Genomic DNA, 24,015 nt, shown 5'->3' on the forward strand with positions numbered 1-24,015 from the left:
TCTTTCTCCAGATATTATAGTGCTAGTAATCCATCAGCCCTCACAAGCCATCAATCTCTGGCTGAGTGCTCACAGACAAATGTGTTTTGAACAGGCTGAGGCCTAGCATGACTGAGGATCAACATAGATGCACCTGACTGAGATTCAACACATTGCTTGGTTATTTTAGTTCCTGCCTGAACTATTTGTTTTCACATGGACATGTCTCAATACTTTCTTATTTGGACTTGGAAATAGCATGTGCAGAAGCATTTGTGTTTTTACCCATTGGAGTTTTATGTTACAGCACAGCAATATCATTAAGGCAACTCAACAGGTTGCAGGTTACTCTATGCTTGTAGAACATAAATGTGTCTCCTGTGCTGTTAGACAGTGCTTATGGCATGACAGTGCTGATGGCATGGTAGTAAAGGTCCTGAAGACCTGGGGGGGTGGTTCTGGGGCTGCCAGCTACTCTCTCAGCTGTACGGGAGTCCTAGTCAGTCACACCACCTGTCTGCTATTCCTCAACCCTAGAGGGCACAGGAGAGGCAGGGGGCTCATCAATACACAGGCATGCAGGCATACACACACACACATGCTTAAACATATCGGATCGCTGCAATTTATTGGACAGAGAGTTGGGCTGGAAAATGTCTTTTTAACTCAATATGGCCCCAGACACCAGAAAGACTTGGTCCCAGATGGGAGGGGTTGTATAGGCCAGAGGGGGCTAGATGCCAGCGGGAACATACACAGACAGTGTGATGAAGAAGGTGCAACAGCTTGGCCCCTAAGACCCTCACAAACTTCTACAGATGCACCATTGAGAGCATCCTGTCAGGCTGGTTCAACCCAACGCATTACCGGGGACATACTTCCCTCCAGGACATCCATGGCACACAGTGTCAAAGGAAAGCCAAGAAGATCATCAAGGACCTCAGCCATCCAAGCTACAGCCTGTTCACCCCGCTACCATGTAAAAGGTGGGGACAGTACAGGTGCATCAAAGCTGGAAACGACAGACTGAGAAACAGCTTCTATCTCCAGGCAATCAGATTGTTAAACAGTCACCACTAGCCGGCCTCCGCCCAGGACCCTGCCCTGAACCTTTGTAACTGTTCTAGTAGGCTACCACCCAGTACTCTACCCCGCACCTTAGAGACTGCTGCCCTATGTACATAGTCATTGGGAAAGGGAAAGGGGGATACCTAGACAGTTGTACAAATTAATGCCTTCAACTGAAATGTGTCTTCCGCAACAGCTTTGCACACTCTTGGCATTCTCTCAACCAGCGTCATGAGGTAGTCACCTGGAATGCACTTCAATTAACAGGTGTGCTTTGTTAAAAGTTCATTTGTAGAATATCTTTCCTTCTTAATGCGTTTGAGCCAATCAGTTGTGTTATGACAAGGTAGGGGTGGTATACAGAAGATAGCCCTATTTGGTAAAAGACCAAGTTCATATTATGGCAAAAACAGCTCAAATAAGCAAAGAGAATCATCACTTTAAGACATGAAGGTCAGTCAATCCATAAAATGTCAAGAACTTTGAAAGTTTCTTTAAGTGCAGTCGCAAAAACCATCAAGCGCTATGATGAAACTGGCTCTCATGAGGACCGCCACAGGAAAGTAAGACCCAGAGTTACCTCTGCTGCAGATGATAAATGCATTAGAGTTACCAGCCTCAGAAATTGCAGCCCAAATAAAAGTAAGACACATCTCAACACAGGAGGCTGCGTGAATCAGGCCTTCATGGTCAAATTGCTGCAAAGAAACCACTACTAAAGGACATCAATAAGAAGAAGAGACTTGCTTGGGCCAAGAAACACCATCGATGGACATTTGACTGGTGGAAATCAATCCTTACGTATGGGTGGTCCCAGTGGCTGAAAGGATGATCTCCGCATGTGTGGTTCCCACCGTGAAGCATGGAGGAGGAGGTGTGGAAGTGCTTTGCTGGTGACACTGTCTGTGATTAATTTAGAATTCAAGCCACACTTAACCAGCATGGCTACCACAGCATTCTGGTTTGTGCTTAGAGGGGCTATCATTAGTTTTTTAACAGGATAATGACCCAACACACCTCCAGGCTGTGTAAGGGCTATGTGACCAAGAGGGATAGTGATGGAGTGCTGCATCAGATGACCTGGTCTCCACAATCACCCAACCTCAACCCAATTTTGATGGTTTGGGATGAGTTGGAGCGCAGAGTGAAGGAAAAGCAGCCAACAAGTGCTCAGCATATGTGGGAACTCCTTCAAGACTGTTGGAAAAGCATTCTAGGTGAAGCTGGTTGAGAGAATGCCAAGAGTGCAAAGCTGCCATCAAGGCAAAGGGTGGCTACTTTGAAGAATCTCAAATATAAAATATGTTTTGATTTGTTTAACCCTTTTTTGGTTACTATATGATTCCATATGTGTTATTTCATAGTTCTGATGTCTTCACTATTGTTCTACAATGTAGAAAATAGTCAAAATAAAGAAAAACCCTTGAATGAGTAGGTGTCCAAACTTTTGACTGGTACTGTATATACTGTATTCTAGTCATGGCTCATACTATATAACTTACTTTTGTATTTTTCTGGATTATGTGTGTATTGTTTTTTTTTTTATTGCTAGATATTACTGCACTGTTGAAGCTAGAAACCGATGCATTTAGCTGCACTTGATTTGATTTAAACTAAAAGAGCTGTATGTTCCAGGTCTCTAGTTCCAGATGGCCACCATTACCCCATAGTAGAGAGCAGTCAGATGGTGGAGGGTGGCTCTCTCTCTCCCACGTCTCCCCTCAGACTGGCCTGGGCCTGGGTGGACTGTGCCTGCCTGGGTAGACTGCTCCACTACTACATGCCAGCTCTACATCACAGTCCCTGAACCAGGCCCAGGATTGTGGCTAGCGCAGACGTTGACTCAGTGTCTCTTACTGTGCAGTAATTGTGTTTGGCCCCCTCCCCTCCGTCCTTGATTTGGGATGATGGTAGCTAGGGTGCAGTGCTGTGTGTATGCCACACACACACAGGTATGCACGCACAGACACACACGCACACACTCTGACACACTATGAGCGTACGCCGCGTGCACAAACATACACATGGACCCATGCCTCTCGGTCCTGTTGATGTTCTGTTCCTCTGAGCTGGGCCTCTACTCTGTGTACTCCATGTCAATTTCCCTGAGAACAGTCGTCCTGGGCGATCGGGTGCAGGCAGGCGCAGGCTGGCTGGCATCTCCCAGCAACCAAGGTCAGCATTTCTCTGGAGGCGGATGGCTTCAAATGAGAGACGCAGCGTTAAATGATCCATCTCCCTGCCACTCGAGACTTGTTCACTTCGAGTGGCTGCCTGTCTACTCACTGCATCCCGGTACTGCTGCCTAATCACCGCATCCTGCTCTGCATCCTCCATGCTGCTCTGAGAACAGAGACACACACACGCTATGGCCACAATACTTTTCACATTTTTGACGGTTTGACTGTATTTTGTGTTTTTGAATAATAACAGTTCTACTAATTTGCTTTATGAGTAGTCCATGACCCTAGGGTGGCAACACATACAGTTGAATTCTGAAGTTTACATACACCTTAGTCAAATACATTTAAACTCAGTTTTTCACAATTCCTGACATTTAATCCTAGTAAAAATTCCCTGTCATAGGTCAGTTAGGATCACCAATTTATTTTAAGAATGTGAAATGTAAGAATAATAGTTGAAAGAATGATTTATTTCAGCTTTTATTTCTTTCATCACATTCCTAGTGGGTCAGAGGTTTACATACCCTCAATTAGTATTTGGTAGTATTGCCTTTAAATTGTTTAACTTGGGTCAAATGTTTCGGGTAGCCTTCCACAAGCTTCCCACAATAATTTGGGTGAATTTTGTCCCATTCCTCCTGACAGAGCTGGTGTTACTGAGTCAGGTTTGTAGGCCTCCTTGCTCGCACACGCTTTTTCAGTTCTGCCCAGAAATGTTCTATAGGGTTGAGGTCAGGGCTTTGTGATGGCCACTCCAATACCTTGACTTTGTTGTCCTTAAGCCATTTTGCCACAACTTTGGAAGTATGCTTGGGGTTATTGTACATTTGGAAAACCCATTTGCGACCAAGCTTTAACTTCCTGACTGATGTCTTGAGATGTTACTTCAATATATCCACACAATTTTCTTTCCTCATGATGCCATCTATATTCTGAAGTGCACCAGTCCCTCCTGCAGCAAAGCACCCCCACAACATGATGCTGCCACCCCTGTGCTTCATGGTTGGGATGGTGTTCTTCGGCTTGCAATCCTCCCCCTTTTTCCTCCAAACATAACGATGGTCATTATGACCAAACAATTACATTTTTGTTTCATCAGACCAGAGGACATTTCTCCAAAAAGTATGATCTTTGTCCCCAAGTGCAGTTACAAACTGTAGTCTGGCTTTTTTATGGCGGGTTTGGAGCAGTGGCTTCTTCCTTGCTGAGCGGCCTTTCAGGTTATGTTGATATAGGACTCGTTTTACTGTGGATATACATACTTTTGTACCTGTTTCCTCCAGCATCTTCACAAGGTCCTTTGCTGTTGTTCTGGAATTGATTTGCACTTTTCGCACCAAAGTACATTCATCTCAAGGAGACAGAACGCGTCTCCTTCCTGAGCGGTATGGCCGCTGCGTGGTCCCATGGTGTTTATACTTGCGTACTATTATTTGTACAGATGAACGTGGTACCTTCAGGCGTTTGGAAATTGCTCCCAAGGATGAACCAGACTTGTGGAGGTCTACAATCTTTTTCTGAGGTCTTGGCTGATTTCTTTTGATTTTCCCATGATGTCAAGAAAAGAGGCACGGAGTTTTAAGGTAGGCCTTGAAATACATCCACAGGTAAATCTCCAATTGACTCAAATGATGTCAATTAGCCTATCAGAAGCTTCTAAAGCCATGACATCATTTTCTGGAATTTTCCAAGCTGTTTAAAGGCACAGTGAACTTAGTGCATGTAAACTTCTGACCCACTGGACTTGTGAAATAATCTGTCTGTAAACAATTGTTGAAAAAATGACTTGTGTCATGCACAAAGTAGATGTCCTAACCAACTTGTGAAGCGGTTGAAAAACGAGTTTTAATGACTCCAACCAAAGTATGTAAACTTCCGACTTCAACTGTACATTCTACGTGATTTCAATGGGTCTGTCTCCCTTCTGATTGTTTTATACTGTTCAATTTGATTTCATCCCCCCCAATAAGTCTGCATTTTCATACATTTCTGCATTTCCTGCACTCGTTTGAGATTATTTCCACACTGCCATGTAGGTCTGCACATGTTCAAAACATAGAGGCCTTATTTTTAACAAACTATTGAAATTGCGATTTGACTTGCAATTTAGATCAAAACACTTGGGTAAACTGTTGGAAAAAGGGGAATACAATGATTATTATAATTCTATAGTTAGAATATAATAAGGGGCACTTTTAATACAGTGTTGTTTGACATGACAACGAATGAAAAAGCCAGGGAGGCATTATTGTGACAGGGTAGGAACCAAAATGTTGGTCAGTGTTTCCAAGGGGACCCTTTAATCTTTGTCTTCATTAAATGTAATGTAGCTAACATATTCATGCTTTGCCTATTTCTCTCTGATTTAGAAGATACTAACGCACAAACAACACGCTGATTTAGGCCTACACCAGTACTAGTATCAGGCTGCATTAGCTAGCTACATTTGCTCTGACTCAGTACATTTATTAGCTAGCCAGCTAACTAGCGAAAAGCAATTGGAGCAAACATGATTTATTGTAGCCACAACTTTCTAAGAAAAGACAAACTAGCTGTTTGCAGACAGTAAGATACACAAACTAAATGTAATGATAGAATGCTTGTGGATTTATATTAGGAAGCAAAGTGGAAAGCAGCAATGTTGTCAGTCTTGACCATGAAGACTGAAGAGTGAACGGCAAATGGTCTCATGGTCGAGAAACAACAACTGCGCTCCTCGAGTCACAGGTGGCAGGGTGGGGCTTGTTGAGGGAGAGAGACGAATTAAGTATAGCGAAGTAACCTATACAAACGGACGTTACATGCAGCAGAGTGGCGAATCACATTTAACGAACCAAACAGTGAAATACCGTTATAGAAGTAAAAACACAAACCGGTCCTTGCATCAATACCAGTCTTCAGTATAGTAAAATATGGTATTCCGCCCGGCCGTAACACAAACACACAGGAAGCCACTTCTTCAGGTCCCTACTGGGCTAATTCACTGAGCCAGAGCATCAGGTGTGGGAGAGGCTTTCCTCCAACTATCTTAAGGCCCTGTGGGAGAGAATTACCAGGAGGTCCTTCCATCAAACAGCCAGTCAACATGTTAATATACCTGACCCTCCCTGATCTGACCACTGATACGGGGCGGCAGGTAGCCTAGCGGTTAGAGTGATGGGCCAGTAACCGAAAGGTCGCTAGTTTGAATCCCCAAGCCAACTAGGTCGAGCAAGGCAATTAACCCTAATTGCTCCAGGGATGCCATTGGGTGTCTCGGGGAGTTGGGATTTCCAATTCACACATGAGTATGATACACACTTGGTACATGTCTGAAATCGGACAAATATAAGCACCCACCTAATTGTTATTAGATACAGACGGTTCTACTATAAGCCAGGATTTAAGTTTATAGCCGGCTGATCAAATTAAATCAAAATGTCCCCTCTGTTATGAAGCCCAAGTCAGGGCCAGGTGCTTTCATCTCATGTACCTTATCCTGTATGGCTCTTAGATCAATGGAATTATAATAAAGCCCTGGATCATCTCACTATCCATCTGTCCTTTATGATCTTAGACCTGAGGTAGAGTAATCGGGATCTCATGCCAGGGTTCATCCGGCTAGAGGATGCAGGGTAGCCAGGGAAAATACAATTACTGATGAAACTTATATCTCCCTCTCTAACTTTAAGCATCAGCTGTCAGAGCAGCTTACCGATCACTGTACCTGTACACAGCCCATCTGTAAATAGCACACCCAACTACCTCATCCCCATATTGTTATTTTTTTTTTGTTGCTCTTTTGCACCCCAGTATCTCTACTTGCACATCATCATCTGCACATCTATCACTCCAGTGTTAATGCTAAATTGTAATGATTTTGCCTCTAGGGCCTATTTATTGCCTTACCTCTCTAATCTTACTACATTTGCACACACTGTACATAGACCTTTTCTATTGTGTTATTGACTGTACATTTCTTTATCCCATGTGTAACTCTGTGTTGTTGTTTTTGTTGCACTGCTTTGCTTTATCTTGTCCAGGTCGCAGTTGTAACTTGTTCTCAACTGGCCTACCTGGTTAAATAAAGGTGCAATATACACTGCTCAAAAAAAAGGGAACACTTAAACAACACAATGTAACTCCAAGTCAATCACACTTCTGTGAAATCAAACTGTCCACTTAGGAAGCAACAGTGATTGACAATACATTTCACATGCTGTTGTGCAAATGGAATAGACAACAGGTGTAAATTATAGGCAATTAGCAAGACACCCCCAATAAAGGAGTGGTTCTGCAGGTGGGGACCACAGACGACTTCTCAATTCCTATGCTTCCTGGCTGATGTTTTGGTCACTTTTGAATGCTGGCGGTGCTTTCACTCTAGTGGTAGCATGAGACGGAGTCTACAACCCACACAAGTGGCTCAGGTAGTGCAGCTCATCCAGGATGGCACATCAATGCGAACTGTGGCAAGAAGGTTTGCTGTGTCTGTCAGCGTAGTGTCCAGAGCATGGAGGCGCTACCAGGAGACAGGCCAGTACATCAGGAGACGTGGAGGAGGCCGTAGGAGGGCAACAACCCAGCAACAGGACCGCTACCTCCGCCTTTGTGCAAGGAGGAGCAGGAGGAGCACTGCCAGAGCCCTTCAAAATGACCTCCAGCAGGCCACAAATGTGTATGTGTCTGCTCAAACGGTCAGAAACAGACTCCATGAGGGTGGTATGAGGGCCTGATGTCCACAGGTGGGGGTTGTACTTACAGCCCAACACCGTGCAGGACGTTTGGCATTTGCCAGAGAACACCAAGATTGGCAAATTCGCCATTGGCACCCTGTGCTCTTCACAGATGAAAGCAGGTTCACACTGAGCATGTGACAGACGTGACAGAGTCTGGAGACGCCGTGGAGAATGTTCTGCTGCCTGCAACATCCTCCAGCATGACCGGTTTGGCGGTGGGTCAGTCATGGTGTGGGGTGGCATTTCTTTGGGGGGCCGCACAGCCCTCCATCTGCTCGCCAGAGGTAGCCTGATTGCCGTTAGGTACCGAGATGAGATCCTCAGACCCCTTGTGAGACCATATGCTGGTGCGGTTGGCCCTGGGTTCCTCCTAATGCAAAACAATGCTAGACCTCATGTAGCTGGAGTGTGTCAGCAGTTCCTGCAAGAGGAAGGCATTGATGCTATGGACTGGCCCGCCCGTTCCCCAGACCTGAATCCAATTGAGCACATCTGGGACATCATGTCTCGCTCCATCCACCAATGCCACGTTGCACCACAGACTGTCCAGGAATTGGCGGATGCTTTAGTCCAGGTCTGGGAGGAGATCCCTCAGGAGACCATCCGCCACCTCATCAGGAGCATGCCCAGGCGTTGTAGGGAGGTCATACAGGCACGTGGAGGCCACCCACACTACTGAGCCTCATTTTGACTTGTTTTAAGGACATTACATCAAAGTTGGATCAGCCTGTAGTGTGGTTTTCCACTTTAATTTTGAGTGTGACTCCAAATCCAGACCTTCATGGGTTAATAAATTGGATTTCCATTGATTATTTTTGTGTGATTTTGTTGTCAGCACATTCAACTATGTAAAGAAAAAAGTATTTAATAAGATTATTTCTTTCATTCAGATCTAGGATGTGTTGTTTAAGTGTTCCCTTTATTTTTTTGAGCAGTATATATTTATTTTTATTTTATTTAAAAAACACCTATACATACATACATACATACACACACACACACACACACACGTACAGAGCCTTCAGACAGTATTCACACCCCTTTACTTTTTCCACATTTTGCTGTGTTACAGCCTGAATTTAAAATGGATTAAATTGAGATTTTGTGTCACCGATCTACACACACAAATAACCTATAATATCAAAGTGGAATTTTGTTTGTAGAACATTTTCGAAATTAATAAAAAATGAAAAACTCAAATGTCTTGAGTCAATAAGTAATCAACCCCTTTGTTATGGCAAGCCTAAATAAATTCAGGAGTAAAAATGTACTTAACATATCACAAAAGTTGCATGGACTCATTCTGTGTTCAATAATAGTGGTTAAAGTAATAATGTAATATATTAAACTTTTATCCAAAGCAACCTAGTTTTTTATTTAACCAGGTAGGCCAGTTGAGAATAAGTTCTCATTTACAACTGCGACCTGGCCAAGATAAAGCAAAGCAGTGCGACACAAACAACAACACAGAGTTACACATGGAATAAACAAGCGTACAGTCAATAACACAATAGAAAAAAAAGAAAGTCTATATACAGTGTGTGCAAATGGCATGAGGAGGTAAGGCAATAAATAGGCCATAGTAACAGTCATGTGTGCATACATCTTACGTATGGGTGGTCCCGGGAATCGAACTACCCTGGCGTTACAAGCGCCATGCTCTACCAACTGAGCTAGAAAGGACCACCCCATCTCTGTAACCCACACATACAACTACTGCATCTGTAAGATTCAACCACAATGACCAGGAAAGTTTTTTATTGCCTCGCAAAGAAGGGCACCGATAGGTAGATGTGTAAAAATTTTAAAAAGCAGACGCTGAATATCCCTTTACGCATGGTGAAGTTATTTATTGGGCTTTGAATGGTGTATCCATACACCCAGTCTCTATAAGATACAGGCGTCCTTCCTAACTCAGTTGCCAGAGACAAAGATAACCGCTCAGGATTTCACAAGACAATGGTGATTTTAAAACAGTTACAGAGTTTAATGGTTGTGATATGAGAAAACTGAGGATGGATCAACAACATTGTAGTTACCCCAAAATACGAACCTAAATGACAGAGTGAAAAGAAGGAAGCCTGTTACAGAATACAAATATTCCAAAGCATGCATCCTGTTTGCAACAAGGCAAAACATTGCAAAAAATGTGGCAAAGAAGTAAACTTTTTGTCCTGAGTACAAAGCGTTACGTTTGGGCCAAACCAACACAACACATCACTGAGTACCACTCTTCATATTTTCAAACATGGTGGTGGCTGCATAATGTTATGGATATGCTTGTCATCGGCAAGGAATAGGGATATTTTTTAGGATAAAATTAAACGGAATGGAGCTAAGAACAGCAAAACCTAAAACACAAGGTCAAATCTAAATTGGAGTTGCTTACCAAGACGAGACTGAGTGACCTAGTTACTTACAGTTTTGTCTTAAATCGGCTTGAAAATCTATGGCGAGACTTAAAAATGGCTATCTAGCAATGATCAACAACCAACTTGACAGAGTTTAAGGAATGAAAAAAGGGCAAATATTGTACAATCCAGGTGTGCAAATCTCTTAGAAACTTACCCAAAAGACTCTGTAATCACTGCCAAATGTGATTCTAACATGTATTGTCTCAGGGGATTGAATACTTATCAAATCAAGATATATTAGGGTTTTATTTGACACAATTATTTTTTTTAAATGTTAGAATTTTTCTTCCACTTTGACATTACATAGTAGATCGTTGGCCAAAAATGACAATGAAATCCATTATAATCCCACTTTGTAACACAACAAAATGTGGAAAAAGTCAAGTGGTGTGAATACTTTCTGAAGGCACTGTATGCACACACACACACACACACACACACACACACACACACACACACACACACACAGGAAATACCCTTGTTTCAATGGCTAATAAGGATATCCTCCATTTATTAAATGACTGACTCCATTAGAGTGGCTCAGCATCTCAACCCTCCTATCATGCCTACCCATGGCCCTTAGGGATGGTAAAGATGGCTGTGCCAGTTTAGGCATCTGACATGGTAAATGTAGCTGAAGAAAGAGCCTTTTACTCAGCACTCACTGTTATCCAGCTATGAAGGCAGGCCACTCAGAGGTTAAACGTAAGCTCCAAGGCACAGTGCAGAAGTGAGGGAGCAATAGTGACAAAAAGCCCACACACACACACGCCTGCCCACAGACACACACACACACACGCCTGCACACACGTACACATGCACACACGTACACACACACACACACCACGACCCCTCCTCCCTTCTCCTTCCACATCTTACCTCCCTCCAGGATCTTGGAACAAATCTGCGTTCATCTCTGATTATGCCATCATAGATCATGCACAACCCATACTGCATGAGTGCTCCTCTCTGTAAATGGATTATGTACAATTAGGCTTTGCCCCTGTTCCTTTAGCTGGGGAATGACTAATGCAATGAATGGGGGAGATTATCCTCTGTATTGCTGCTGAATTGTGAATAACAAACAGAGCTCAGTGGCGTGCATCATGTAGTGAAAGGTGTAGAGTTTGATCCTAAGTGACGGTTGTACACTAGACTGAGGGATTTGATTTTCTCTAGCATTTGCACCTTCTCCTTGGCAGAGAATGTTGGGTTGTAGCCTGCTCCAATGGAGCTGTCGTGTTTATTCCACAGAGCCTCGGAGCCAATACCTTATGAGCTGGGTCCACATGTCACCCATTGTCATTATAATGGGTTATTTTTAGTGGAAAGTGTATGCCTATATCATATTGGTGTGAGAATCAGAGCGTGTACAGAACAGAGATGATTCACCTGCTCCTGTCTAAACACCAGGCTGTCTGTTGACGTTATTGCTGCAGGTATTGGGGACTATGTTTCATCATTTGATCACAAATCTGAGCTCCCGTACCTGTAGGATGGATTTATGTTCTAATAGATTAGCATTTCTGTCAACTCCCTGTCGGTATGGAAGCAGTAATGGTGTGGTGCGACACACACACACACACGTACACACACACACACACAGTGTGGTGGGTAAAATATGGTATTGTCCCACCGAGACAGAGAAAATGGATGTGTCAGTACTGTGGAGGATGTTCAGTCATCTGCATTGGGGATTGGGTCTTTAGATCACAGGCGCTGTCTGTGTGTGTGTGTGTGTGTGTGTGTGTGTGTGTGTGTGTGTGTGTGTGTGTGTGTGCTGTGCTCAGTTCCTCAAACTCGGGGTGCAGTGAGGCAGCATAGAGACGTTAGTATAAAAGCCTGGGTGAACATTGTAAATTCAGATAAGCTACGTCAAGCAGGCCGTGCCAGAGCAGCTCGCTACATCTCCCTGTCACAGTTCTTATAGGCATGACTTTATCTGAATGTATTCCTCCGCCACTGGTTTTTTTCGTCCATGTTGGACAGTTTTTCTGGTTCTGACAGAGTTATTGTAGCTACCTGCACATGTCAGTCAAATAGGCCTGGTGGTAGGGAGTATACATATCCAGGCTGTATCACATCTGGCCGTGAGAGTCCCATAAGGCGGCGCACAATTAGTCCAGCGTCATCCGGGTTTGGCCGGGGTAGGCCGTCATTGTAAATAAGAATTTGTTCTTAACTGACTTGCCTAGTTAAATAAAGGTTAATATATATATATATATATATATATATATATATATATATATATATATATATATATATATATTCATCAGACAAGCTTTCAGCTCAGTCTTGGGACCACAGTCCACAGACGTGATCATCGCTGCTAATTCTGTCCTGATCTGGCATTGGATGGGTGCGTGTGTTTGTGCTTATTTCCGGGCTCAGAGTTTGGAGCTCAGGGTGACGGGTTGTTGCTGCTGTTTGCCTGGCGGGCACGCTCTGTAGGCAGCATGCTGATAGACCAGGGGGACAGAGAGAGAAAGGGAGAGAGAGAGAAAGGGATGCAGCTCTGCTTCTATTGCACACCCAAGGTATTGGGACCAGGACAAGGTCTGGGGCTAAAGCTGCCCCTAGCAAAGAGAGAGAGAGGGAGGTTCCATATGAGGGCACACAAATACATCTCCATCTCTGCTTTGGCTCTTTACTGGCAGTCCCTCCTCAGTGCTGACTGCTGAGTGCTCCCAAGATCTCATCTCATCCCCATGCAATTCCACACAGTACCTATCTATCCCCTTCCATTATTCCCTTCCATCCACGTCTTTCTGTCACATTTCAAAACAATCTGATGGCGCCTCCCACTCATTTCTCCTCATTTCCACCCCAACTCCTCTCCCAACTAAAGCATTTTGAATTGAATGCAAATGGGGTTCAAACAAATTCAAAGCAGATATAATCAAATTCAGAAGGAGTCAATCGTTGGTAGTGGAGACTGCTCTGTTCAGCTCTGCTCTCTACAGCATTCTGATAGCTCTGTAAAGCATGTCCTGATCTCAGTTTTTTAAATGTCTGTTTGTAGTTAATGTTTTCATGTTTATATGTTCACCTGCCAGGGGATTGCAGATGTAAATGAGCTAAAGCTGGTTAAAGTTGGTGCAACGGATCACTTCTCTTATTCTGAGACGTATGTTTTGTTGTATATTGTCCCTGCCAAATAAACGGAATTACTAATACCGCCAGGCCAGTCTAACTCTGAACCAAAAGCACTGTAGATGGCAGAGGAGAAGATTAACAGTGACATTTCCCTGGATGAGTGAACCTGTAGCCAGGCAGCGTTTCTCAGTCAGTGTTGCTGTTTAGGGCTGAGGAGACAGTGTTTATAATGACTCTAACATGACTAGTCTCACTGTATACACAAATCAAAGGCAGAGTGGAGGAGGCAGACGTAATGGCTGCTCATTAGAGCCCAGTCTGAAGAGGCCTTCTATACCTGAGTCAACGACACTATGGTGGAGTGATTAGGCATTCAACAAGCAGCAAGCTAGTACAATGGAGCCAAACTCCTTACCTACTCCAGAGGAGTGATCGTAGCTTTCTTTCAGGAACTTTCTCATATTCCCCCCCCCCCCCCTCTCTCTTTCCCCTCACTCTCCCTTTCTCTCTCTTTTTAAAGGCTTTCTATTTTAGACTTTTAGGTTGGGATCATAGTCATGTTTTTTGTACAGTGATATTGAAAATGTGGTTTTAATGCAATGTTATTCTTTCTACATAATATCCTCTTTTGTAACAGAGACCCTGTTTTCTCTCTCTCCCAACAGAACGACTCGTGGAGCGAGCTGTACTCCTTTGCCCTGTTCAAGGCCATGAGTCACATGCTGTGTATCGGTTACGGGCGCCAAGCCCCAGAGAGCATGTCTGATATCTGGCTGACCATGCTCAGTATGATCGTGGGTGCCACCTGCTATGCCATGTTCATTGGCCACGCCACCGCCCTCATCCAGTCCCTGGACTCATCCCGGCGCCAGTACCAGGAGAAGGTAAGACCGCTGTCGATGAGGACCAAGCCATGTGACCAGGAGAAACTCAGAGCCGTAGACATAGGTTATTAGTACGGCCTAGAGTTTTCCCTGGTCAAGTCACGTAGTCAGGAAAATCCCTGTCCCTACCAGCATTCACCAGTCTCAGTGTCCTCAGATCAAAGCATGTGGTCAAGTCTCTTAAGGAGAACACTGCTCTATAAGGACATTGCAGCTGAGTCTCCATGGAGTTGTTAGATACTGGGTGATCTGGTGGTGTATTATTCAGTCTGTCAGCAGCACGTCCCCCTGGCCTGCAATAATTTGCCAGGCTTTGTTGTCTAATTGCAGCATCTGGTTAATGTTGAGAACAGAGGAGAACAGTGCCTCCGACTCCGCTTCTGTCATCTACTGTTTGGCTTCTCTTCAAGACCTGAGACATGATTCCATCCTGTCTCTAGTTTCTGTCCCTCTGTCTGTCTCCAATATCTTTTTGTTATTATCTTGGAGAGATAATCATCTTGTTTTCTGGTTCACAATACTATCAGGGAGCGACGAGGGGAAATTGTGTGCTTGAAACAGAATGAATTTGCATTTGAATGAGGGATTATATAAACCAAGTCTCCAATCAGATAACATTAAGTAGGCTAGTACAGTAAGATAAAAGTTAGACTAAATTCACAGGAAAGGGTTTCCCTGAACCAGTTTTACATGATCTGTATCCACTGCATACTATCATTCATACACAAGTGCACCAGATGTAAGTAATTTCACCTGCATGGGATAATGAATACAAACTTTCAATAGAGATGTGCTTCTCCCTATTCCTTACTCCCTAGTGATGGAGATACAACAGTTAGTGCTATGTAGCAATTTGTACCTACTCTGTAACTACACTACCTCTTTATGTAACTTCTTAAAAACATACATTTAGGCCACTTAATGTAGAGTGAAACCACACTCTCTGTTCCCTAGCTAACGATATGCCCATTACTTTATCTCAGGACTGTTCGGACCTGTTACAACAAGTATGCTCCTGACACAGCACATCAATCCCTACTACTCCCTACTCAGTGACCGAGATGGAGAGAGAGATCTCTAGCTGAAGAGATGCACACGTCTCCTATCACAGGAAGAGCATGTAAAGCCACGAAGGCCCCGTTATTCCTGGAACTGCTCTCGCTCTCATGCTCCCCTTCTTCCCTAATGTTAGAACTAACGATGTGACTACCGTGATCCAGCTAAGACAGCTCATCACATCTAGCTCTTCCTCAGGCCAACAGACATGAGGGTGTTTTATTCATCATCAGCTACTGAGATACAGGATACCGGGATACACACTGAGGCAGGCATCAGATAACACAGTGATAATGACACAATGAGTCTGAACTCTCGCCTCCGATCCCCACAAAAGTGTTTCTTTGTACAGGATAGTGTAAACACAGGCGTCAGTGCGTGGTCGTATTGACAGCGCAGTGTAAAAAGTTAGCCGTGGTTTCGGTGTTGAAACAGATTAGTCATGATATACTATATATACGAAAGTATATGGACACCCGTTCAAATTAGTGGATTCGGCTATTTCCGCCACACCCGTTGTTTATAAAATTTAGCACATGACCATGCAATCCCCATAGACAAACATTGGCAGTAGAATGGCCTTACTGATGAGCTCAGTGATTTTCAACGTGGCACCGTCATAGGATGCCACCTTTCTAACAAGTCAGTTCATCAAATTTCTGCCCTGCTAGAGCTGCCCCGGTCAACTGTAAGTGCTGTTATTGTGAAGTGGAGAAGTCTAGGAGCAACAACGGCTAAGCAGCAAGGTGGTAGGCCACATAAGCTCACAGAACGGGCCCACCATGTGTTGAAGCGCGTAAAAATCTTCTGTCCTCGGTTGCAACACTCACTACCGAGTTCCAAACTGCCTCTGGAAGCATCGTCAGTACAATAATTGCTCGTTGGGAGCTTCATGAAATGGATTTCCATGGTCGAGCAGCCGCACACAAGCCTAAGCTCACCATGTGCAATGTCAAGCGTCAGCTGGAGTGGTGTAAAGCTCTCTGGACTATGGAGCAGTGGAAATGCGTTCTCTGGAGTGATGAATCACGCTTCACCATCTGGCTGTCCGACGGACGAATCTGGGTTTGGTGGATGCCAGGAAAATGCTACCTGCCCGAATGCATAGTGCCAACTGTAAAGTTTGGTGGAGGAGGAATAATGGTCTGGGGCTGTTTTTTCATGGTTCGGGCTAGGCCCCTTAGTTCCAGTGAAGGGAAATGTCAACGCTATAGCATACAATGACATTCTAGACGATTCTGTGCTTCCAACTTTGTGGCAACAGTTTGGGGAAGGCCCTTTCCTGTTTCAGCATGACAATGTTCCCATGCACAAAGTGAGGTCCATACAGAAATGGTTTGTCGAAATCGGTGTGGATGAATCACCTTTGGGATGAATTGGAACGCCGACTGCGAGCCAAGTCTAATCGCCCAACATCAGTGCCCGACCTCACTAATGCTCTTGTGGATGAATGGAAGCAAGTCCTTGCAGCAATGTTCCAACATCTAGTGGAAAGCCTTCCCAGAAGAGTGGAGGCTGTCATTTTGGAATGAGATGTTTGACGTGCAGGTGTCCACATACTTTTGATGATGTAGTGTACTTCTGACACCCAGAAAATCCACTTTTACGTTGAGAGAAAGGTATTGTCATTGTTTGCAATGTCCACACTGTTAGACAATGCGTAGGCTTCTGATTTATCAGAGTGTGACGTCTGGGCCTTAGGCGGTCAGAGTTTCTGTTTCTCATTAGACATTCAGCAGCTCATTCTCAATGGCTCTCTAAAGGTACACATTGTTCCTCTCCATGTATCTCACCCGGTCACACATTCCATGTACACTCTTAGAAAATAAGGTTCCAAAAGGGTTCTTCAGCTGTTCCCATAGGAGAACCTCTGGGGAAAGGGTTCCACACACACGCACACTCATACGGGCACACGCAGGCATGTCTGCTGGGTTTTCTCACATAGGAGACAAGGAATACCATCAACCTGGGTCCTAATCGTCTGATGGTGTTGAGTAAAGGACAGACATGGAACACAGATACACTGTCGTAACATGTCTGTCTCTCATATTGAGGACAGTGTGGTAACAGATGAGGCAGCAGCAGCATGTCCCTGTGTCCTCTCTTCCTCTGAGGTGACACAACCCCCATCCCCCTCTCACCTCTCTCCGTCCCCCCATCCCTCTCTCACCTCCCTCCGTCCTTGACATCTAACTGGGTGAAACATCATCCGCCAGAGGACACAGCGAGCAAGTGGCCACGCCGCCCAGAGCGTTAGGCTTTATGTAACTGTTACTGTCCTTCTCCTCCTCCAGAGGGATGCAGCAGCGCTGCTGAATAGGCTCTGAAGAAAGATGTGACCCAAGGGGCCTCTAGGGCAGAACAGTTCTCCACTGGGGTCCAGTCAACCTAGAGTCTTCGTTGACACACCACAACCCCTGTGCCCTCTCTGGTACATGAGTCAATATTTCCATAGTGTGATTGGTATTTATTTGCTACTTGTGAAAGCTCATTGGAATAAGACAAATCAAAAGAAAATACTATGAAATGTGTTATGGGAAATGATGGTGTAGAAACACTTTACATGTACAGCGGTTACTCCTTTAATAGTTGCGAGCTTACACCACGGGACTTAGAGGTAATTTGTGGTTTAGTACGGTACCCTGCGTCACCACTTCATTGCTCCAGACCAGCGCAAAGGGGAGTTAAAGTACTGATTATACTTTTGGGTCCTACTGTGTCTCTAACAGACTATGAATGGGCGACATAAACCTAAATAGAAACTGATAATTGTGCACGACTTCAGTATTACTTACTAAAACTGTTGTTACACTAAGGTTTTTATTATTTTATTTTATTAGGATTATTCTGCTCTTACTGTAGTACTGTAGCCCCCCGACAGGTTATGTTGTACAGCGCCTGAGTGGTGCAACAGTCTAAGACACTGCATAGCAGTGCAAGCTGTGTTGCTACAGATGCTGGTTCAATACTGGTGCTGGCCTCGACTGGGAGACTCATGAGATGACTATATGTTTTTGGTTTCTCTCCCTCTAAACACAGAAAAAAATAATTCTGAATAACAAACTGGCTTTATTTACAAATTAATAACAATGTCTCACCCCATGTTCAAGCATTGCCTTTTTCTCGCTCATTTTACGTTATTTGAAAACGAAATCATCTCTAAAATATTTAAGGGGCATTGCACTAATAATGGCGCTGACTAAGGAAGGGTTCCCGGTGTTCTGTTGTTAGTGCCAGTCTGCATGTTCAAACTAAAACAATGTAACTAATAATGGCATCTTTATGCTTTCATTAATAAAATAATGATAAAAATACTCTTTCAAAATGCCTATGTTTATTTAGTTATGGATCCATAACAAATTACTATGGGAATAAATATCACTGAATTACAGAAATATCCTCCAATCCTCTATATGTAATTATTGGCGGAGAGTCACGTCATATTTTTCGATATACTGTAGGCCTACCGTCACTAGTGTTGAGTAATGTGCTGTTAAAAATGGTGTAGGTCTTATTTATTTGAAGAGTATATTGAAGTTAGAAGCAATAGCCTACAACTATTTTAGCACCGTTTCGCACTGCTCTGAGACAAGCATGGGGACTGGTCTTGATAAATCAATTAAATTTTTATTTTCACTGAATCTCCGTTTGGGTTTTTGGTTAGACTAGAATTAGAAAATGAGGGTGCAGATGTTATGCTCTTAGTTAAGAACAAGGACAGCCTACTCCTTCCTCCCGTCGAGGAATTGAACCCCGGTCTCCCGCATGCCCTGCCCGCAAGACACAGTGATTCTTTAGCTAAATAGCACAGTACTGTACTCCAGACCGTCATGTTGTACAGCGTCAGATTTTCCGTTCCATCCTAACAAAAACCCTGAGGGTTTTTCATTTTTCTTGGAATAGAAACATCATAATATTACTCAAATGAATTAAGCAAGTACCAGTCAAAAGTTTGGACACACCTACTCATTCCAGGGTTTTTCTTTGTTACTATTTTCTACATTGTAGAATAATAGTGAAGACATCACAACTATGAACACTTATGGAATCAGTTAAGAACAAATTCTTATTTACAAGGACAGCTTACTCCTTCTTCTCCGTCGGGGAATTGAACCCCGGTCTCCCGTGTGCCCGCGTTCTCTAGTACAGACATTATTAAAGGCTATCAAATGCTTCTCAAAGATGCCCTCTGCTGGTGAAACTAGCACTAACTAGCATTAATGGTACCAGTGGTTCACACTTAAATAAAGTGCCATAGAATTCTGCGGCAACGTGCAAGCTGTGCCGCAGTACACTGCAACTTTTAAAGGAGGAACCACTGTATTAGCACATGTATATGACTTTGTCCCTATTCAGGTCCCCCTTGTCCTTCCTTTTGAGCAGCATGCTTCATTGGGGGTGTAGCACGAGTCCATGACACTTACATTCCCGGCTCGTTGAGTTTTATAGGGTCCTGCTTAAGCTAAGTCAGTTCGGATGTGATCCAGCCTGGACACCCCTTCTCCACACATCCACACATAAGTCATTGAGCCCCACCTCATCCTGCCTGCCTACGGCATCCTGTGTTAGTTCAAGGGACAATTTAATTTCCTTCTCTGGTTCTGTAGCAGCTCCCACTCCTAATGACAGCCATGCATCATGCCAGTACGCCACAGAGCAGTGGCTTTAGTCCTATAAAATATATAAAGGAACTCTGATCTCTTCCTCCCCTAAGTCTACAGGCCGAGGGGAACAAATTGGATTTCAGAAAATGTAATGCATCTTTATATAAGTGCAGGAAGAGATATAGCCCCGGCTCTGCCTGTATCTCTGCACTGAGCCTAATTTCATAAGATGGACAGTGGCACAGAAATATGACCTTGGAGGACAAGCTGTATTGTAGCAGACATGGAGGGTCACATGTCAGTGGAGCTTTAAAGAACTACACTTTCTGTCTGACTTCTAGTGAAGTGGAATATGCAATGCAGTAACTATTGTATAACTGACTCTCCACAGACTCACATAGGTTTCCGTCTTACACAGGTATTGTATGGGGGGGGTCTTTGTCTTTAAACACAGTGCACTGACTGTATGTTCTATGTGTGTGTTTGATTGCCATGGGGGTCCCTTTATCATATACTGTACTTCCTCCCGGAGCTTTGTGACAGAGTGTGTGTGTGTGTGTGCTCAGTGTGATGTGGTGTCAGAGCTGCCCTTTGGCCTGCAGTGATACAGTGAGTCAGAGCTGTCGAGATCAGAGCTACTGACTGACATCCATCAGCTGCATTGAGCCACCGACGGCCTGGCAACTTAGTGGTAAAAGAATATATACTTTTCCATGGCGTGTGTCTGCCCTAAATCCCACCATTCATCCTTGTACCACACACCATGTGCCTAAAGTGACAGTGGCAGGGGTTTTGTAGGAATGTACACTACCTTTCAAAAGTTTGGGGTCACTTAGAAATGTCCTTGTTTTTGAAAGAAAAGCACATTTTTGTCCATTAAAACAACATCAGATTGATCAGAAATACACTGTAGACATTGTTAATGTTGTAAATAACTATTATAGCTAGAAACGGCTGATTTTTTTTATGGAATATCTACAAAGGCGTACAGAGGCCCATTATCAGCAACCATCACTCCTGTGTTCCAATGACACGCTGTGTTAGCTAATCCAAGTTTATCATTTTAAAAGGCTAATTTATCATTAGAAAACCCTTTTGCAATTATGTTAGCACAGCTGAAAACTGTCGTTCTCATTAAAGAAGCAATAAAACTGGCCTTCTTTAGACTAGTTGAGTATCTGGAGCATCAGCATTTGTGGGTTAGATTACAGGCTCAAAATGGCCAGAAACAAATAACTTCTGAAACTCGTCAGTCTATTCTTGTTCTAAGAAATGAAGGCTATTCCATGCCAGAAATTGCCAAGAAACTGAAGATCTCGTACAACACTGTACTACTCCCTTCACAGAACAGTGCAAACTGGCTCTAACCAGAATAGAAAGAGGAGTGGGAGGCCCCGGTGCACAACTGAGCAAAAGGACAAGTACATTAGTGTGTCTAGTTTGAGAAACAGACGCCTCACAAGTCCTCAACTGGCAGCTTCATTAAATAGTACCCGCAAAACACCAGTCTCAATGTCAACAGTGAAGAGGCGACACCGGGATGCTGGCCTTCTAGGCAGAGTTGCAAAGAAAAAGCCATATCTCAGACTGGCCAATAAAAAGAAAAGATTAAGATGGGCAAAAGAACACAGACACTGGACAGGGGAACTCTGCCTAGAAGGCCAGCATCCCGGAGTCGCCTCTTCACTGTTGACATTGAGACCGGTGCAAAAATGAAAGTAGGGTAGTTGGTCAGGGTGGATGGGTGGGTTTCTAACGCAAACGTCTAGCAACCCTAAGGTTGCGAGTTCGAATCTCATCATGGACAACTTAAGCATTTTTGTTAATTAGCAACTTTTCAACTACTTACTACTTTTTAGCTACTTTACAACTACTTAGCATGTTAGCTAACCTTCTCCTAACCCTAAACTTAACGCTTTTAGCTAACTCCTAAACTTAACCTTAACCAATCCAATTGGGGTTAGGGTAGTGTGGATAGGCTCAGATAAGGGCTTTGTACAAATGTAGTATCATGTGTTGAGATTGGCTGGGGAGTCCATACATGGTTGTTAGGCAATAGATTGGAAATGGCACAAAACCCTTTTTCAATCCAACTTGAGATTTAGAGTAATGGTTGTAAGGGCAAAATTGTGGTTGTAGATCGAAATTGGATGTCATAGATCAATTACGGATGAGACCAAATCTGATCTACTAATGTCCAAATCTGATCTACTAACGTCCAAATCTGATCTACTAATGTCCAAATCTGAATTTAAACTTTTTTTTAACAACTTTTTGGAAGACCTCTAAATGTAATCTAAATTAGGGATTCAATCAATTTTTAATACAACCCTTAAGGTCCTCTGAATTGAATTTCCTTCCACGTCATGGTTGGGGGGCATCTAAAGAGCAACATATCTGAAGATCACCTGTTTCTATCCTTGTCAGGGTCAGACTGTCCTTAGATTAAAGTCTATGAATGGGTTGATTTTTAGTCTTTTAAACTTAGAGGGGATTTCTCTGGGGGGGTCGGTCACAAGTGTAGAGAGAAGTAGGCAAGGAGGAAGTCACAGGTTTAGAACTACTGAATTTATTAGAGCACCATAATATAAAAGCGGGACGAAACCCAAAGTGCAAAATAATGAAGTACTCAGGAAATAGTAGGAGAGATTCCTCTCAGGAAAACAAGCAACATTTACAATGACTGACAAAGACAAATGACTGAGGGAGTATATGTACAGTGATTGAGTGGGGATTGGAACCAGGTGTGTGTAATGATGACGAGACAAGTCTGGGGTTGATGAGTGAAGGGTTTGGTTTGTCAGCAGCTAGAAGGCTGGTGACACCGAACGGCTGAGCTGGACAGGAGGGGGAGCCAATGTGAAGGCTGGTGTGACAGGGTCAACGCTTTAACGTGTCTATGTTGATGAGGGGAGATGCATATGTGAGTCTCAAGCCAATGTATATAAGAAGGCTTGCCCCTAGACACTTGTACCTTCAGTGGGTGGCTCCATGAGGCACCCCAGCATCACACTTGAGTAAGCATATATGACAAAGTTGGCCTCAGGCCCTTTCAAAGTCCAAAATAGGCCAAGGCCACGCCCCCCCAACATGTGACATGACTCCTCGGTCAGTTGGAGCAATGTTAGATTATAATTGTACTAAACCCTTCATAGTCCATCCATACACCTACTATATGCTTGGAGGACTGATTTTAGCCCCCCCCGTGGCCAAAAATGAAAGTGGAATTGGATGTGGGTCCAATCTCAGATTTACGGTTAACACTGGACGGGATGTGACATTCAAAAGCCCCGGGAACCCTCCGGATTCAGACCTATTCCCATGTTAAAAAATCGAATTTGGATCTGAAAGTCCTTAGCCACCTTGCTAGAATTTGTAACCTATCATACATGTTGCAAATTCGTACGTTTTTGCAAATTCGTAACATATAATATGAATTGTTATTTGTAACATATCATACTAAATGGAGTGTCTCGGATTTACATTGCATTCGGAAAGTATTCCGTATCTGTTACGTTACAGCCTTATTCTAAAATGGATGAATTTTTTTTCTAATCAATCTACACACAATACCCTATAATGACAAAGCAAAAACAGGTTTTTAGAAATGTTTGCAAAATTATTAGAAATAAACACATATCACATTCACACTACTTTGTTGAAGCACCTTTGGCAGCGATTACAGCATCAAGTCTTCTTTGGTATGACGCTACAAGCTTGGCACACCTATATTTGGGGAGTTTCTCCCATTCTTATCTGCAGATCCTCTCAAGCTCTGTCAGGTTGGATGGGGAGCATTGCTATACAGCTGTTTTCAGGTCTCTCCAGAGATTTTAGTTCGGGTTCAAGTCCGGGCTCTGGCTGGGCCACTCAAGGACATGAAGAGACTTGTCCCGAAGCCACTCCTGCGTTGTCTTGGCTGTATGCTTAGGGTTGTTGTCCTTTTGGAAGGTGAACCTTTGCCCCAGTCTGAGGTCCTGAGCGCTCGGGAGCAGGTTTTCATAAAGTATCTC

General features: G+C 43.7%; 1 protein-coding gene across 1 annotated transcript in view; it reads left to right on the forward strand.

The window, feature by feature from the left end:
* The window catches only part of LOC115158227 (potassium/sodium hyperpolarization-activated cyclic nucleotide-gated channel 2), a 69,256-nt gene that overhangs the window by 11,153 nt on the left and 34,088 nt on the right, over positions 1-24,015 (forward strand). The window contains exon 4 of the mRNA XM_029706909.1: positions 14,124-14,342. Within this exon, the coding sequence (XP_029562769.1) occupies positions 14,124-14,342 (219 nt within the window). The remainder of the gene's footprint in view (positions 1-14,123; positions 14,343-24,015) is intronic.

This window comes from Salmo trutta, chromosome 22, assembly GCF_901001165.1.
Source record: "Salmo trutta chromosome 22, fSalTru1.1, whole genome shotgun sequence".
NCBI classification, from domain to species: Eukaryota; Metazoa; Chordata; class Actinopteri; order Salmoniformes; family Salmonidae; genus Salmo; species Salmo trutta.